This window comes from Calypte anna, chromosome Z (genome assembly GCF_003957555.1).
Source record: "Calypte anna isolate BGI_N300 chromosome Z, bCalAnn1_v1.p, whole genome shotgun sequence".
Taxonomy (NCBI): Eukaryota; Metazoa; Chordata; class Aves; order Apodiformes; family Trochilidae; genus Calypte; species Calypte anna.
Window position 1 is genome coordinate 52,958,337 of NC_044274.1, and position 16,967 is coordinate 52,975,303.

Below are 16,967 nucleotides of genomic sequence, written 5' to 3' on the forward strand. Positions count from 1 at the left end.
TTTGTTTTGCTGCAATCTAATTTGACATCACAAGTCTCCATGGAAATATAACCCCTCTTTTTACAAATGTTTGCCAAAGCTTCTGCAAATCACAACCAAGCAAAATAAAAAATTGGAAACTTTTGTAAGCAGGAGAGAAATATGGGCAAGGCTGAATGAAAAAAATGAATATGACTGAAAAATAATATGGCTGAATATGACATAAAAAATATGATGTTTATAAAGAACTTTTTAGGCCATGCCCTTCAGATAATGAATCCCCAAATTCTCTGCCATATGACATCTCTAGATCAGTTTAAATTACTGAGGTAACTAAAACATGCTGCAGGACATAGAAGTACAATACACAGGGGATTGCCTGATGGTGGAGAACTGAGAATAAAATCAGAGAAAAGTTACGGGAAAAAAAAAAAAAGTAGGCCAGATGCAAGGAACTTAATGCAAAACAAACACTTGAGAAAGCACTAATCATGAGAGAGAGATCACTTATACCTGCAAAGGGCAATTCAAAGGGAAAGAATGAAAAAGAAACAGCAAAATTTGGAAAATACTTAAAATTTCAATAGATCATCATTCACTGAGCCAAAACTAATTATTCCAATGATATTGGAAGGTTGAATAAATGGAAAGAGCAAGACGACTACTCACCAAGTTCTTCCTTAGAAAATACCAGAAATGTGTTTTCCTCATTCAGGTTTTTGCTGAAGTCTATACATAGCTCACTCATTTTTTTCTTCATTGTCTTTATTTCCTGTATCAAGTATAAAGATCAACTATAAAGATCAAAGATCAAACTTGGCAATTACTAAGCAAGACTAGTATCTCACTTTTCCCATCTTCTACTAGCTGACAGTGAATACCAGCACTGGGCAATTAGCACACTGCAGATAGCATCATACTTCATAGAATCATAGAATCATAGAATCCTAGGGGTTGGAAGGGACCTCGAAAGATCATCTAGTCCAACCCCCCCTGCCAGAGCAGGGCCACCTAGAGTACATCGCGCAGGAACGTGTCCAAGCGGGTTTTGAATGTCTCCAGTGAAGGAGACTCCACAACCTCCCTGGGCAGCCTGTTCCAGGGCTCTGTCACCCTTACAGTAAAAAAATTTTTTCGAATATTCAACTTGAACCTCCTATGCTCCAATTTACACCCATTACCCCTTGTCCTATCACTGGTAATCACTGAGAAAAGCCTAACTCCATCTCCCTGACACTCGCTCCTTAGATATTTGAAAACATTGATGAGGTCACCCCTCAGTCTCCTTTTCTCCAAACTAAAGAGACCCAGCTCCCTCAGCCTTTCCTCATAAGGGAGATGTTCCACTCCCTTAATCATCTTCACTCTCCCTCAGCCTCCTTCTTTCTTTTGGTCCTCAGGAGTATTGTTGGCAATAAACCCTCAGTCAGGGCTATCACTGACAACATTTGAAATGTATTCTTAGTTCGGAAGGGACTGAACACATAAACACATTCTCTGAACAGCATTATGTGCTTATGTTCAAATATTTTACTTTAAATTCCTAAATTATAATTTTAAATGTAAAAATACCCAGTGAAAGCAATTAGATCGAGGAAGTAAAAAAGCATACTAATTACTGAAAAACACTCTTGAAAACACACAGGTATGACAAAAAACCCAGAAAATCTACACAACACATTCCAAAACCTTTTGTCCTGATATTCATCAATATGAAACATTTTCTACTACAGATCATAGGATGCCTATACCCCTTAATGCCAAGTTCACACAAATACAGTAGTTACCAGTAGAAAAATGTGGACCAAAACTTGTCAAAGGTTATAATTTGTCAAGTTGTTACATAAATGTAATTCAACTATTGTCTCCTTTTAAATATTTCAAAATTTCTTTAGAGGCATCAGTTACCCTTAAGCAACGCATGAAACTGTTCCCACTAACTGATGGATGTGTATGAAAAATTATTATTTTCTACAAAGGGTAAAATCTATTCAACAGTCATAAATCCAGATTGTTTCAGAACATCACTCAGAATATAGAAAGAAGTATGTCAGCATCTGAGATGCTGATGATTTTACTTAATTATTTTCAGAAGTGATAGGTGCTTTTTCATGCTTGAGTAAATTTTCCCTTAATGGAGCTAAAATTCTATCTCAAGTGTTTTTAGTCAATGTGGTAATTTTTTTTACATATTTTATACCATTGGTTAATACTGAAATGAAAGTAGCTGTGTCTTTGTTAACAGTTGTAAATACTTCTAAAGCTTCCGCTCACAAATAGATTTATAGGAAAGAAAACTCTCAAAAATGTTCTCATTAAGGCATTCTCTGTAAGGAATATTCATAATAAAAATGTTTCCAAATAGGCTTCCTTTACTCTGGAAGGTTAACAGAAGTGATGCACTGTGAGTGTCTAACAGATGAATTTGAAAACCTTAACATGATTGATCAGTTTAGATTAGAGCAGTGACTGGGCAGGTCCAAAATGACAATTTTCAAGTATATGCTTTGCAGAGCTATACAGCCATAATTTCATCCCTTCAAGTTATCTTTGTTTTAGAAACTAATAGTTCATATTTACATTCTGCACTTCTTTGGGAAGATGGAGTCCGTTTCTTTTCCCCACTTGAACTGATTTCTCTAGGTAGCGCTTTGTTTCAGGCTTTACGTTTTCCAGATCACAGGTTTGCTGAAATGACAGTATAAAATAATTGAATTTACAACATGTTGCAAGAAACATGAAAACAATGCAGTATACATTCTAATTTTATCTCCACTCATGTAAAATTGAACATTAAAACAAAAAGGTGTTAACTTAAAGCCCTTGTTAAAAAGGATATCTGCATCTGGCAAAGAAAACTCTCTAAAATTCTGCAGCTTTTTGAAGATCTTTATGCTACTATGCATTATACCTAGGAGTATCAACGCTGAGGTATTGAGTACAGAAGTATTTGTAACAATCAAAACTTTCACATATTGCTTTTCCAAAGGACAACCCACAATTTCAGAGTTCTTTCTTCTGACTGAAGAGTACTGTGATAGAAAGAGTAAGGCTTCAAAATGACAGAGGTGAGAAATGGGTGCGGTTGAGATACTGTCTCAACATTAACATTTATGTTGCACTAACTGTGCTGCAAGGCTCAAAAATAGAAAGGTTGAGGAAAAAATGCAGTACTCTAATCTCTCCAAAAAGACATTGCTTTTATTACAGTTAACAGCTAAGGAAAGAAGATTATGAAACATCTAACTGAGTTACCTAGGCTTTGTGAGGGATCTCTCAGTCCCTCCATGTGGCATATGGAATCACCATGCTCCTTAAATACTTCTGGGCCCAAAATAAGCAGACATTTTAGACACAAGAAGGGACTTTGCAAACACTAATTTTAAGCCTTGAAAGCCAATGCATATTGTCTCCTTCTAAAGCAAAGAAAGAGAAGGATTCTTTGGGGAAAAAGGAGGAAAAAATGAAGTTAGTGTTCTTCATCCTTCTCTTGATGACTATGTATCTCCCCATACATTTCAAAAGAATCTGCATCACAGACATGCTTGAATTAAGGATGATACACATTCAAAAAGACCCAGCGGGTTTTTAAAGATATGAAGTGTATAAGCCCTCACAGGCAGAAGAACCAAGGGTGCTCTGTGGTTCTCCCTAAACATATGATCTGGTCAAGATGGTCTAAGTCACCCTGTGTTTCTTGGATTTAACAGTTTCCAGAACAGAAATGCTAATTTTGAATATAATAGACACATGAAATTTTGGAACTTCCCAGAAGTTTTAGAATAGTCATGGTTGATAATTTTAAATGCCATTTTGTACTTGCTTTGGAAAACCCTGCTACCTTATTAAATGAAGAAATCTCGAGGCAGAGTAAGAAACAAAACCTACTTAGAATATCATGAACAAAAACTGCAGCAGCTGTTTACAACAGGCTGAGTTTCCTGAGGGTATGTGGGTGGAGAAGATAGGCAACATTCTTAAGCATGCCTCTGCTTGCCAACATGGGCAGATGTTAGGGGTAATAAAATTTAAAATGATAGTATGATTACCAAATTCACCTTTATTCCAAATTTCAGACCCCCAAGTAGAAGTTTTCTAAATAATAAGTTCTGGAGCATATTCAACAACATAAATTTATGCAGGAATTTTTGCCCCGCTGTGTGGGGAAAGAAACTAGATTATTTTCAGTCTCTGTGTTGTGGGTTTTTGTTTTTTTCTTAATTAAGTATTTGTATTTAGTTAAATACAAAAGTCTCATTCATCTTCCACCACCACCAGATAAATAAATTAATATTTTAAATAAACCAGAATTTGGAAAGAATAACTTTGTGACTTAGAATTAGCAACACAGCAAAAACAGCAACTACTTTCATAGCTGGTATATGCTCAGACATTGCATCTCTGAAAGACTAATACCAGAACATGATCACATGCTGGAGTTGAGAAAAAAATTTCTGGGGGAAAAAAAAAACAAACAAAAAAATGTAAACGACAGTTGTAACTGATTATAAAGCCAATATTGCTACAAGGGAAGATGACATAGGAAAGCACCAAATGAAAAAGATTTTTAAGTTATAATACAGTAATACTAGCAAATAACAGCATTGCGGTCTTCCCTAGATACTATCAGAAATTCCTGTAAACTAAAAATAGATAGACACACAGATATGGCAGGCTAACCCTAAATGTATCCAGGTGTACTGCATTGGAGATGGACAAAATCACAGCAAATAATAAATATTCATCAAACTGTTTAATTAATGGCAACAGAGTGGGGGAAAAAAGTCAATGTAAGGCACGGGAAGAATCAACAGAAAGTACAATCTGCCAATGCACAACAGAAGGTCCTCAAAATGGCATTTTTAAATACCTGCACAAATACAAGCAACGATACACAGCTAAAGAATAACACTTGAAAATGTGCCTAGAAAAGAGGAATAGAAAACAATGGCACTGGAATGCACTGTAATAAGGTGCTGCAAATATTGTTCTGGTTCATAGTCCACACTGCAAAAAACACTATCAACTCCAAGAAATAGGGGTCCAATATATTATCTGCATCACAAGAAGGATAAAAATTGGTGGGCCTGAAAGGGAATATTCACATCTGAAGAATGGAATGTTTTCACATCAGATAACTTCCTTGCATAATCTTTAAATTACACTTTTGGAAAATAATTACTAAATGTCACTAGATGTACTTGGATTAAAACAAATGTTCATCCTGTTTGAGCTATCAAATAAACAGTATAACTGAATAATAAAAGATACTGGTAGGTGCTCAGTTAAATTGAAAGCTAAAGAGAAACACAAATGTGATAGAAACCAGTTCTAATGTATCTTTTGACTTAGTTTAGTTTGAGGCTAGGCTTAAGTAACATATACTGAAGAGTATACAGTGTAGCTGTCTATAATTAGCAGATCAAGAGATGTAATTCTGGTGGTCATGTGTTATGTGTTCTCATTAGTTTTTGTAACTTGCAACTCAACTTTAGAATTTAGAATTCATAACTTCAGTAAAGCATGCTTTTGGACACAAATTCAGAAGCAGGATAAGACAACCTACATACATTGATTTATCACCTCTTTTCTTCCTAAGCCCTTGGTGATGCCTTGGGCAAGCCAGTTCAGGGAGATCAGCCAGCAGAAAACAATATACGTTTTTTTCTCCCGATGAGTGTCCTAATGCTAGTTTAGCTTCCTTCTACCCGTACATTGGAAGATAAAACAAAAGTAAAAGCTACTGCAATGCAAAGAGGATGCACACACCTAGACATAAGAGGCAAAGAGCAGGAGCACCAGGTTACACTGGCTTAAGATTTGTGGAACCTACATTTTATCTACAATTCAAAAGTTGTGCAGAATCATTGTGATTTACCTGCAAATAAACAATCTTCTGAAATACATCTTCTCTCATGCTCATCTCCACATCAAAATTTGAAAGCTTTTTGTCAGCTTCTGTACTTGCTAAGCGTACTTCTTTGTCAGGTGAAACGTGCTGGGGAAAATCCAACATGCTTCTTTCTACTGTTTAAATAAAAGGAAATGAACATTCACACAGAAGACTGGAAACATTTTAAGGATAAGGAACTTCTCCCCTTCTGATATTTATAGAAGGCATAAGAAATAAGTACTCAAATCAACCTGTCATTTCTGATAAGGCTTGAAGCAAATAAAGTGATTACAGATAGTGTAAAAATTGATAGGTGAAAGGACAAACCTGCACACCATTATAATAGATAAACATTTTTACAGAAATTATCTATTATCCAAATCTAGTCATCATCTTTCTTCTAAAAAATCAGCTTAAAGGTACATAAATGTGACACATGATTTTTGAAAGACAAACCATCTGTAAGTGAAGACAGGTGCTTTCATGTTAGCATTTCAAGTTAAAAGCTCTGAATCTTTCAAATGGGCCCATCTGTCCTGACGTTATTTTAACATTGCTACAAGAACAGTGTAGTGACAAATCCTCATTTCTTCTGCATTTAAGGAAACACAGTAAGGGAAACAAAGAAGATGCAGTCTGTCCATTCTGTACTTCAAGAGATCAGATGCTAGGCAATATTGCTTTTATGGAATACATTCATTTCTAGAATGAGTGTATTCTATGAGTGTAAAATGAGTGTATTCTATGAGTGTAAAAGAGTAAATCCTTGTTTACTAGAGGAATATTTCATCTTACAATGCCACTGAGCAGAAGTGTTAAAATAAAAATTAATCATTATAACCAGCTGAATGAACAATTCAAAAGCAATTTTCTCCCCTCCACCTCCCCAAAAGAAAACTTTAAAGTAACCACATTTTAGGATGATTTAAAACTTTGTAGTTTTATGTAATGTGAACTTGTTTTATCAAACCCTGAGATACCCTTAGCCCTTCAGAAACCTTTGGAATGCAAGCATGGGCATATGGTTCTTTACAAAATCCATGGAAAAACCCCCCCTTCCAACTCCATCTTTCTGTCCCCATACCAAGAGATTTCAAAATTACGAAGTGAGTTTTTGCAGCTCCAAGTGAAATGTAAGGCCTGTAGTCATCTATGTCTCTTCAGATAATAAGCTCCAGTTACTGGAGTAGGTCTTTCATGTACATGTGAAAGGGACACACAGGCCTCACAAATCTCAGATTCTGATGGAAGCCCTGTTGTGTTAATGTATCCTTATCATACGCCATGGGCTGTTTCTCAGGGAAGTCCTGGCAAGTACACACGCACCTTCCAAGATAAGCATCAAAAGCTTAAATATGACCCACTACTGCAATAGCATGTGGAAGAAAAAAGTACATCTTAGAAGATGGTGGCTATGCTAAGAAGCCGATTGCCACTATTTTCTAAATCAAACATAGATTTTCCTTTTAATTTACGGTAGTTTTATACCTTAGTGAACAGACTTACAATAAGTATACAAAATACACTGGTACAATAAAACTGAATCTGGCAGGAAGAAGATTAGTCAGCCCTCCAGCTAGCATCAATTCTAGTCAATTCACTGGATGTGCCTAAATTGGAATTCTAGATAATGTGGTAATTCTAAATAATATTACAGTGCAATCATGAGAGCTGCAAGCTGCTCTCTTCTGATAAGCAAAATTTTGCTGTGAGTCAAGATGGCTGTTGTCAGCCCTACTGTTATTACAGCAGATTTTTTCAAGGATTTAAGAGAACTTGATATTTTATTACACTGAATACTTCAAGTGTCATGCAGCCACCACCTGATAGGTTTTGCAAAACCACCCAAGCCACATTTTAATTTTTCCCATTTCCTCTAACTGACAATTATTAACAAATTAATTGAATTACTTGTGTTTGACCCATCCATGTATCAGCATGTCTTAATAATTCATTCAGATACATCTGGATGTGACTGCATGACCAGCACCTCTCCCTGGATTCTTCTTGAAGGCATTTCCGGTCATAATATAAAAGTGAGTAAGTAAATCAGCCTTCTTTCAAAAAAGTATTAAAAATTCTCCCATTCTCAGCCATCGTATTTTGTCCATTGGGAGCTTATTAAACATTAACAGTTGTTCCATTTGACTTGCTGATCTCGGATTCTGCTGTATCTGAATATCACTGCTTACCACTGGGTACTTAGTGGACCACAGAACGGGTCTACACCATTGCATGCTGTCCCCTAGTGGTTGTACACAGTTGGAAAGAAAAGGTACCTGTGTGGAGCTTCATATGCAAAAAACCCAGGTTCTTTGGATTCATTAAAGAAACATGGGATGGGTTTGCTGTCCTTATTTTTGTCTCTAGAACAAAGCAGCAGAACTTTGTAGCTGACCATCTTACTGATGAGAGGATACCGTGACCAGAGGACCCTTGAAAATTCTACACAACAACAGCATGATGCAGAATTGTAAACAACAGCTATGTTTTCTCAATGCTTCTTTATGTGCAGATGGCATGTACTGTGGCATGAATCACAGAAAATGTACACTAACCTGCATATTCCACTTCTATATCTGCCAAGGTCTGTATAGTATTTTCATGTGTTACTTCTCCAATATCAAGTGTCCCAACATTGTCATACACATGCTTTGTCTTCCTGATAAGTTCTTCTGTTCTTGTTCTGATTTGCTCTGGTGACAGGTCCCATCTCAAAAGGTTTCGGCCTGATGCCATATAGGAAGAAGCCTTGAGCTGGTTAGTGATTTCTGCTCCTAATGTCATTCTGAACACAAGCCGTGGCCCAATGGACCTGAAAGTATAAAAATAATCTTTATATAGTAAGATTATAGTTCAAGAAGTAGTTTTTGGTAAGCATTAAAAAAAGGCAACAGACTTTTAATAATCAAACATTTTTAGAAGCAAGAACAGACTCCTCTTAGAGCCATAGCATATCCAGCAGGACCATACACAGCCACTGCCCCTATCACTTAAGTCTAATCTTAAATAAACCAGAGGTCTGTCTCCTACCTTTTTAATGCAGAGAATAACTAAGTGGGATACTAAGAGGATAAAAACTCTGGTATTGACAAACCCAGACACATCAGATTACTATTCAGTCTTCTAAGAAAAAAAGAATTAGTGTTACAGAAACTACAGAAACAGATAGTAATTGCATTTCTGAAATAAGTAATGAAGCCCACTAAGTGATTTGTATATTATGAAGACCAAAACTGTGAAAGATGCACAAAATAAGACAAAAAATATTGATTAGCTCATTTGCTCATTGCAACAAATAATTTTACATTTATATGGGATGTCTGCCACATAATCAACCATGGGAGGAAAACTTAGCTTTCTCAGAAAAGGTTACATATGTAACTAATCCTAGCGTGGCTGCACAAAAACGCTGCCTTTTTACTAACCTTTTTGCACAATATTAAAAAAAAAAGTTATTTTGAGCAATGAAAACACATATAAATTAAGAAGATACTGGTTTCAGAAGTACCTGCTTCTGCCCTCCCACCCCAACAGAACAGTTCTTAGCTTGTTTGTAGAAAGGAGAATGATAGACTCAGGAATGGACTGAAGTGGGGCTGATAGAAACACAGTCAAAAATTTGTTCACTTGGCAACTACATTAGCAGCTCAGGTACATATGAAGTAGTTGCTGAGGAAGTTAATAAATTGATAGTAGTTAAAAGCTTGCAGGAATAAAACTTGCTGCAATGCTTAGTACCCTAGGGGGATAATAGGAACATTGTAGGAGGAACTCTGGCTAGAAATGACTTACCACCCTTCTCTCTTTCTTAGGTGCACAATTTAAAAAAAAAAAATTAAAAGAAAAATCCTATGTTGTTATGGTAATAATGACAACTTAGAATTTTTAGCATAACTAAAGAAATACAAAAAAAATACACAGACAGCTTGACACCACAAGAGCTGTTACTTAACACTATTTTACATCAAATACCTTTTCCCTTAGTGCTAGCCACTGTGCCTCAATTAATTTTATTGCAAAACCACTCTGGTATGTGCAGAAGTGCTCAAAGAGGTTTTGACATGTAATGTAGGCAGCATGCATAATAGGACAGGCAATTTTGGCCTCAAGGAAAAGCAGAACAAAGCATAAAAATGAAATGCCCACTATCTGAAAAGAGCTGCATGTAGGGTGTCTTTTGGAAGGCAGGGTTTTTTGTGTGTGGTGGGATTTTTGTTGTTTGTTTGGGTTGTGGGTTTTTTTTTAAGTCCCACTTATACATAAGAAAAATTCTCTGGAAATAGCCTAACCAAAATTATTTTTATGCAAGACAAAAATGAAGGTCAACATTTCTATCTATGCTTTACTTCGAGAAGTCTTTTTTTCTTGTTACTACAGTTGTACTGATGATTTAACTCTGAAAAAAAGCCTGAATAAAGAATATTCCTTCTACTTCTGTTCTATCTCCCTTAATACTAACTCAATTCTAACATTAATGCCTTGGTAGATTTTCCACTGGGCCACTGAAACTCTGAATCTCAGATGCTAAGTGAAATTACTTTCATGAAAGCAAAAGGTTAATTATTAGCATTCACTGAAACATTAGTTTCCCATCCCCTTAAAACCACTGACTTCTACCCTGAATCTACAAATCCATTAAAGAATACAACTCTGTTAAGTCATGAACAGCTTTCCATTGGACTGCCCCGTGGCTAGTGCAGTTCTGGTCCAACCTCATGGGAGGTAAGGGGAACCCTGCTCAGAAGTAGGTTTAAGACTGTACTCCACTCCCTGTTTCCCCCAAACCCTGGACATCAGAAAGTATAGGAAATGTGCTGTAGTGCCTTCAGATATTCCATTCCTCCCTTTGCTGCTCATGTCTTCCCCTGTTACACCACCCATCAAAAACAGTTTAATTCAGCCTATGAGTCTCATGATCTGTTTGATGTGTGACTTCAAAACAGTTGCGCCTGCCTAAACAAAGGATCAAAAGTGTTAATAGCGACCTAAGCTTGTTTGACTGCTAGAAACATGTGCTAGAAACATGGATCTAGTCTACCAAAAGAAGTCTCAATATGATCACTGCCATTAAGCATACCATTTACATGCCTCAAAGTGAAAAGTGCTATTGATGCTAAAAAGCAATAGTAACTGAGAAAAAATGAGAAGAAATTGGTCAAGAATACATGCAAGCTACAATTTTAGAGAGATGTTTATAGCATTCAGGGCAGTGAAATTCTGAAGCAGTTGCCCAATAATCACCAGGAAGTTAAAAAGCCTCCATTTCCAGCATGGGGATTGACCAGTTTATAAAGTACATTATATTAAATAGCTGCCTAAGGTAGTCAGGACTAGACTTGATCACTCCAACTGTCCCTTTCAGCCCCTATGTTCCTGTGAAGTCCTTCCAAATTAAAATATCTTTATTTACATTGCATCTTTACAATTAATATCTAACTGGCCTCTGCTGGCAATCTGAACAAGCCTTTTTCCTTGCATGACTCCTGTGGCACCTCAGAGTATCAGTGGAATGACATACAGGCCAGACTTAAATAAATTATGTATTGGTACACTGCTTCATCCATCTATGGAAAGTTCAGGAGGAAAGGCACAGAAGTTCTGGTTTTGGATTTTCAGTTACAAAGACTACTGCAGAAGCAATATTTTTTTACAGTGTTAATCTGCCAATTCCCAAAGCATTAAGAATTATAATTTCTACCAAAATGAGTGAGTTGAAAAACAACATAAAAGCTTAGTAGCTTCCTCGTTAACGATGATTCTTAAGAAATAAAAATAGCTTCTAAGTTACAGACTGCAGTCATGACTATCTTTGCTAGAATGCCAGGTAATTTATTTTACCAACAAATCTACAATTCAATTACTTACTGCTTCTGGGAAATACAAATTTGATTTGATTTTAGAAAGGAGAAGAACCTTTATCATACTCCACGCAAAACAGTGACCAACATAACTGCTACAAAGGCAAAGAGAAGAACTGAATTTACAGACTGATTTTTAACTTGTGCAGTAAGTATTTTATACATATTCAACATTTATGTACTTCAGGTTTAAGTTCAGAAACATTTCTGTGACATTCTGTGACTGGAACATACCAAGTAACCTATTGTTGGCATGATCCATAAACACTTTTAAATTAAGAAAGCCACAAGCAGCAAAGAATAGTACCAGTTCTAGAAAATAACACAAAACCCTGCATATTTATCCACATTATGATCCTACCACTGATAATAATTTTATAATCCAGTCAAAATTTAAGCCTCCTGTCTCATTTAATTGCAATCACATATGGATAGCTGTGACTCTGTCCAAGACCCTTTAATGGTGCTTACAGCTTTCAAATTAATTTTCACCTAAGCAATTTTCATTTGCCTAAGTGGCAATGACAAGTATAATTTTATAGATTATAAAATGTATTAACAAATGTGTTTCTGGGAAACATACACAGACCAGTTCAATGTACTTGCTAATAATAGGGCTGACAGTTTTATGTGTGTAGCCACACACACACACACACAAAAATCACAGTATATCAACTTCATATAAGATGCAAAAGTCTATTCTTTGCTGACAAAAGATATGGGATAACTGCTTCAGGAGCAAAGAGAGAGACAGCATTTTAAAAAGAAGAGAGACAGAAAGACATGGAGCGAGGGGAGACTCAAAGTCAGGTAATTCAGTCATCCTCTATTTTTTAAATACTCTGATGGCAAACATTGAATTAAGCTGTTCTTGCTGCATTTTATGCACACTTCAGGGGTCCTTCCTGCAGATATAGGTAAGACCAGATTTGCAAACCAAAATGAACACAATGAGCAACTTTTTCAAAGAGTAATTTACTGTTCAAAGCTTTGCCAGAAGCTTCCAAATTAAAACTGAGAACAACAGTAAGACCATTTTGGTCTCAGTCTTTTGAAACAGTAGATCTTGGTTAAAAAGCAAAAACCACATAACACTTCCTAGTCCTACAGGCTGCAGGAGAAGCAGCGCTGCATGTTGGAAGTCAGCACTGAGCATGTGACGACCGCATCCCTGATGTACCTCCCTCCCATCAGCTCCCACAGGATCTCAGCATTTTGACTCCACCTAGCGGCTTTCTTAAAAATGAACAAAAAAGCCGCACCCTACACACGTCCCATTACAGGAATAAGAAAACTGAGAGTTTGCCTGAGGACAGTTGTTTGGTTTAATACTTTAATATTATGCCATATGTTGGCATCTTCCTGAAAGTAATACTCAGGAGCTACCTAGCATATGTATTTGCTAGCAAACAGGCATGGTTTAAGCTCATCTTTAAGCCTCGTATGGAAGGGAATTTTTTTTTAATACATTGAGAATTTGAAAAGCATTTCAGAAACAAAGCACAGTATATAAGATATATTGCATTTAGTCTGTGTTCTCAGGATGTATTTTAAGAAGGAAATGTAATAGACTAAAAATATTTGTATTATTTAGAGATCCTTAATTCTTGCTTGAATTTTACATGTATCTCCATCTTGTTTCAGTTTTGTCTCACAGTTTCAGACAAGAAGCAGTTGTGTATTTTACAGTAAAGCAAGGAAAAATCAAGCAGAGTAAGCAGAGCACTCTGTAACTCAAGTAAAAAACAAGAACGGGGGGAAAAATTAAAAAAAAAAACCAGACTCCAAGGCAAAACAAGCAAAGTACAGTTCAATAGCTCAAAGTGATTCATGGGGCAGTATTATTTCAGTTGAGCCAAAGGAAGCTAATTACAGCCCCACAATATAAATAATCCTGCAGCACAAGTCCTTGTTCCACTTCGCTTCTCAGTCCTCCCATCTGTTTGGCTGTTGACAATGTATGGAACAGTGAATACATGCCTTGAATTCCTCAGCCATTTTCCCTAGAAAAGTACTGCTCCCTGTATCATGATAGTGTTTGGCACAGACTGATCTCACTACAGCAAGAGGACAGCATGTTCAGTACTTCCTGATTTAAAGCTCCATAACTGCAATTAGAACCCCCTTAAAACAAAAAAACAAAACCCAAAAACTAGTGCCTTCTAACACAAAGCCTTAACAGTGTGCCTGCTCAACACCACAAACTATGCAAGCAAATACAGCCTGCTTTCTGCTGTGGCTTTTGAGTGAATGTTGACTTAAGACGCTGAATGCTTCCCAGGATGGTTCCAGGCCAGCATGGTAAGAACAGCCAAGGACTTCACTCATTTAACATTCTATGGTAGAAAGAGAAATTGTCTCCATTAAAGAAAGCACTCTCCTAGAGGTGATGAACACACATCCCTCATAGTATTTTGCTAAGAGACAAATATCATTCTCCTCACTGTCACCTTGTCATATAACATGTACTAGAACAGAGTCTCCTCTACAGAGGGAGATCCTAACCCACAAATCTACTGGAATTCTTTGGAGAAGTCACAATAGAAAATGATCAGTTTATACAATCTATTGGATTTCTGAAGACTGTTGACCAAAAGGTTCTAAAGAAACCACGCTGCTGTGCAATGGGAAGGGAGATCCTCTTATGGATAAATGGTTAAAAGGTAGGAAGCAAACAAATGGCTGCTCATTTTTCTGAATGGTACTATGTGACCAGTGGAGCCCTGCAGTGTGCTGTATTCTTCTATATATTTATACCTCCTCTACAAAAAGTATGGATTAATGAAGTGCCAAAACTTACTGATGACAATGCAGTGTACTAGAGGCAGCTACAAAAAGATGTGAAAGAATGTCACAACACTGAGTAGTTTAAAACAACTAACAAGTGAATTTAAGCCTTAATAAATGTGAAGTAACACACACTTCTTACTTTATATACACGGTGATGAGCTGTGAGCTGATAATTTTAGAAACATAGTTTAATAAAACATAATCCAAGAAGCAGCTGAAAAGGAGATGATAGGATTTAACAGCAGTAGAACAGAGAACAAAATACAAAGGTGCATTGTAACCATTATATGACTCTCAAATAACATGAAGCACACATGTACTCTGTGTTGTCCTTTGTCCCACCTGCCCAAACCTTTTCCTTTTCTATTAAGCCATCATGAGTTAGTAACAATACACTGCACTTAGTAACAAACTATTCAAAGAACAACTAAATAGACTGGGATTCTTCACACTGGAGGGAAGAAAGAAAGGAAAAAAAAACCAAACAAAACCCAAATAGCTATAGAGAACAAAAGAGGACGTACTTCAGAGATCTATACAATCATGAAAAATATGGAGAGAACAAACAAGGATCAGTTTTTCCTCATTGCCTCTTAACATAACTCACACCAGACACATCATAACTCACAATGTAACAGACATCAAACACTGATTTAGGAGGCAGTTTCCATGTAAAAAGTTATTATTGGGTAAATTTCTGTACAAAATTATACAAGGCAACAGTTTTTTGTCAGAAGGTCCCCGATACCCAGACTGTTGTGCAAAGATAGTTCTGAATGTTCATCCTACCTTACATGCTATCTGAGATACCTGACCTTGGCTTCTGCAGAAGAAAGAACAGACTTTTGAACTTGCCCAAACCATTCAAAAGAAATCTTTGCAAGCCAGGAATTTCTCCCATTATAGAGAGGATCACAGAAAGGGAAAGTTACCAAAAGACATTATTGCATTGCTTAGTGTGGTCCAATTGGTGCTCCATGGGTCAGATTCAGTCCACAAAATGCTCCTGAGTACAACATCTTTGTCTCAGCCAGCCCAGAGAACAATTTTGTTCTACAAGCTATACCTAATAGACAAACTATTCTGCTAGAGCCTGCTGTAGTTAAAAAAGGTGTCAGCTGTTGCTTTTAATCCCAGGAGAAAAAATGCCATTGCAGTACATAGAGAAGGCTGTTCATTGCATGGAGAACAAGGAGAGGGAAAAATGTTCCAGGTGTTTTATAAGAGTATCCTCCAAAACTAAAAAGGCTGTGCTTACTTAATACATCTCCATCTTAAACTGCCTTTTTTCATGAATTTTATTGAATTAATAATACAATATTTGGATTCCCATAAGATAATTATTTTATTTGAAATAGCCTCCCTCCCAAAAGATGCCTATTTTAACAAAAATAATCAAACTCTTAGTGTAGTTTTATTCAGTGTAAGACATGATACTAGAAAACTTCCTAGGAACTGTCTTTTTTTTCTCATTTTAAGATACCTTTGGGAAAAACAGAAGCTAAGAATCTTTCATACTCAAGATTTATGTGGCCAATTTATTAACTTTTGACAGTTAAAAGTCACTTTTAAGCATTTAAGATGACTCTCGTTTTGAAGCAGTTATTTGGGCACACTCAAATGATGGCTGGAAAAAAAAATCACAATTGACAAAGAGCTGTTATCATTCCACCCTGCACTGTGTGAAGGAAGCCTCTTCAGTTGCAAATGTAAATTGTAATAAAAAATAGACCTTTTTTTCCCTAGAGAAAAAAAAAAATCCATCCTTCTTTTCCTTTCATTTCTTCTTTTAATTGAAAAAATCTGTAGGACAAACAAGGACACTCAACACAAAACATGGGAGTGCATTGAAAATGACTATACAGAAAGAATGTAAATGAATATTAGTAATGTAAAATTGTTGTGCACTTTACTCAACACCAGTCAACCGGTCAATTACTTTACAACAGCAGGAACCTTGTGAAAAGAAAATATTCTGATTATATTTTCTACCTGCAAGTACCCCTGAATCCTAATTCTACCTGAACAAAGGCTGTGAAATGGTACATTTTATGCAGTAAGCACCCAACTGTCATTTCTCAGAAGTCCACAAGAGGTAACCATCTTTTCCATTTTAGACTCAAATTCAGCTCCATTCTCATTTCCACAACGTATTCACAATGTGACCCTCCTACTATTTTCATGCTTCCCATTCTGTCTCGTCCTCTGCCTTCATTCTTCTGCTCCCTCAGTGTTCCCAGGGATGCTCATTTGCCTGGTCCACCAGAACTGCCTACAATCCTTGATGCACGTTGGTTTTCTGGGTCCACTTAGAGCTAGTGCTCAACACAGAGAAAATAATTAATCCCTTAATTAAAAACCCTTCAGTGGCATATTTGCACTCACCCTCCGTACAGTGTGAAAGGGCGACACGCCTTTTCCTAACGCTATTGAAACCGCGTAGC

General features: G+C 36.5%; 1 protein-coding gene across 2 annotated transcripts in view; it reads right to left on the bottom strand.

Moving 5' to 3' along the window:
- Nucleotides 1–16,967, bottom strand: part of NLN (neurolysin) — a 30,980-nt gene that overhangs the window by 13,073 nt on the left and 940 nt on the right. For both annotated transcript variants that reach the window (XM_030466802.1, XM_030466803.1), the window contains exons 2-5: nucleotides 8,431–8,687; nucleotides 5,858–6,006; nucleotides 2,560–2,667; nucleotides 649–751 (exon numbers count right to left, since the gene is read on the bottom strand). In XM_030466802.1, the coding sequence (XP_030322662.1) occupies nucleotides 649–751; nucleotides 2,560–2,667; nucleotides 5,858–6,006; nucleotides 8,431–8,687 (617 nt within the window). The remainder of the gene's footprint in view (nucleotides 1–648; nucleotides 752–2,559; nucleotides 2,668–5,857; nucleotides 6,007–8,430; nucleotides 8,688–16,967) is intronic.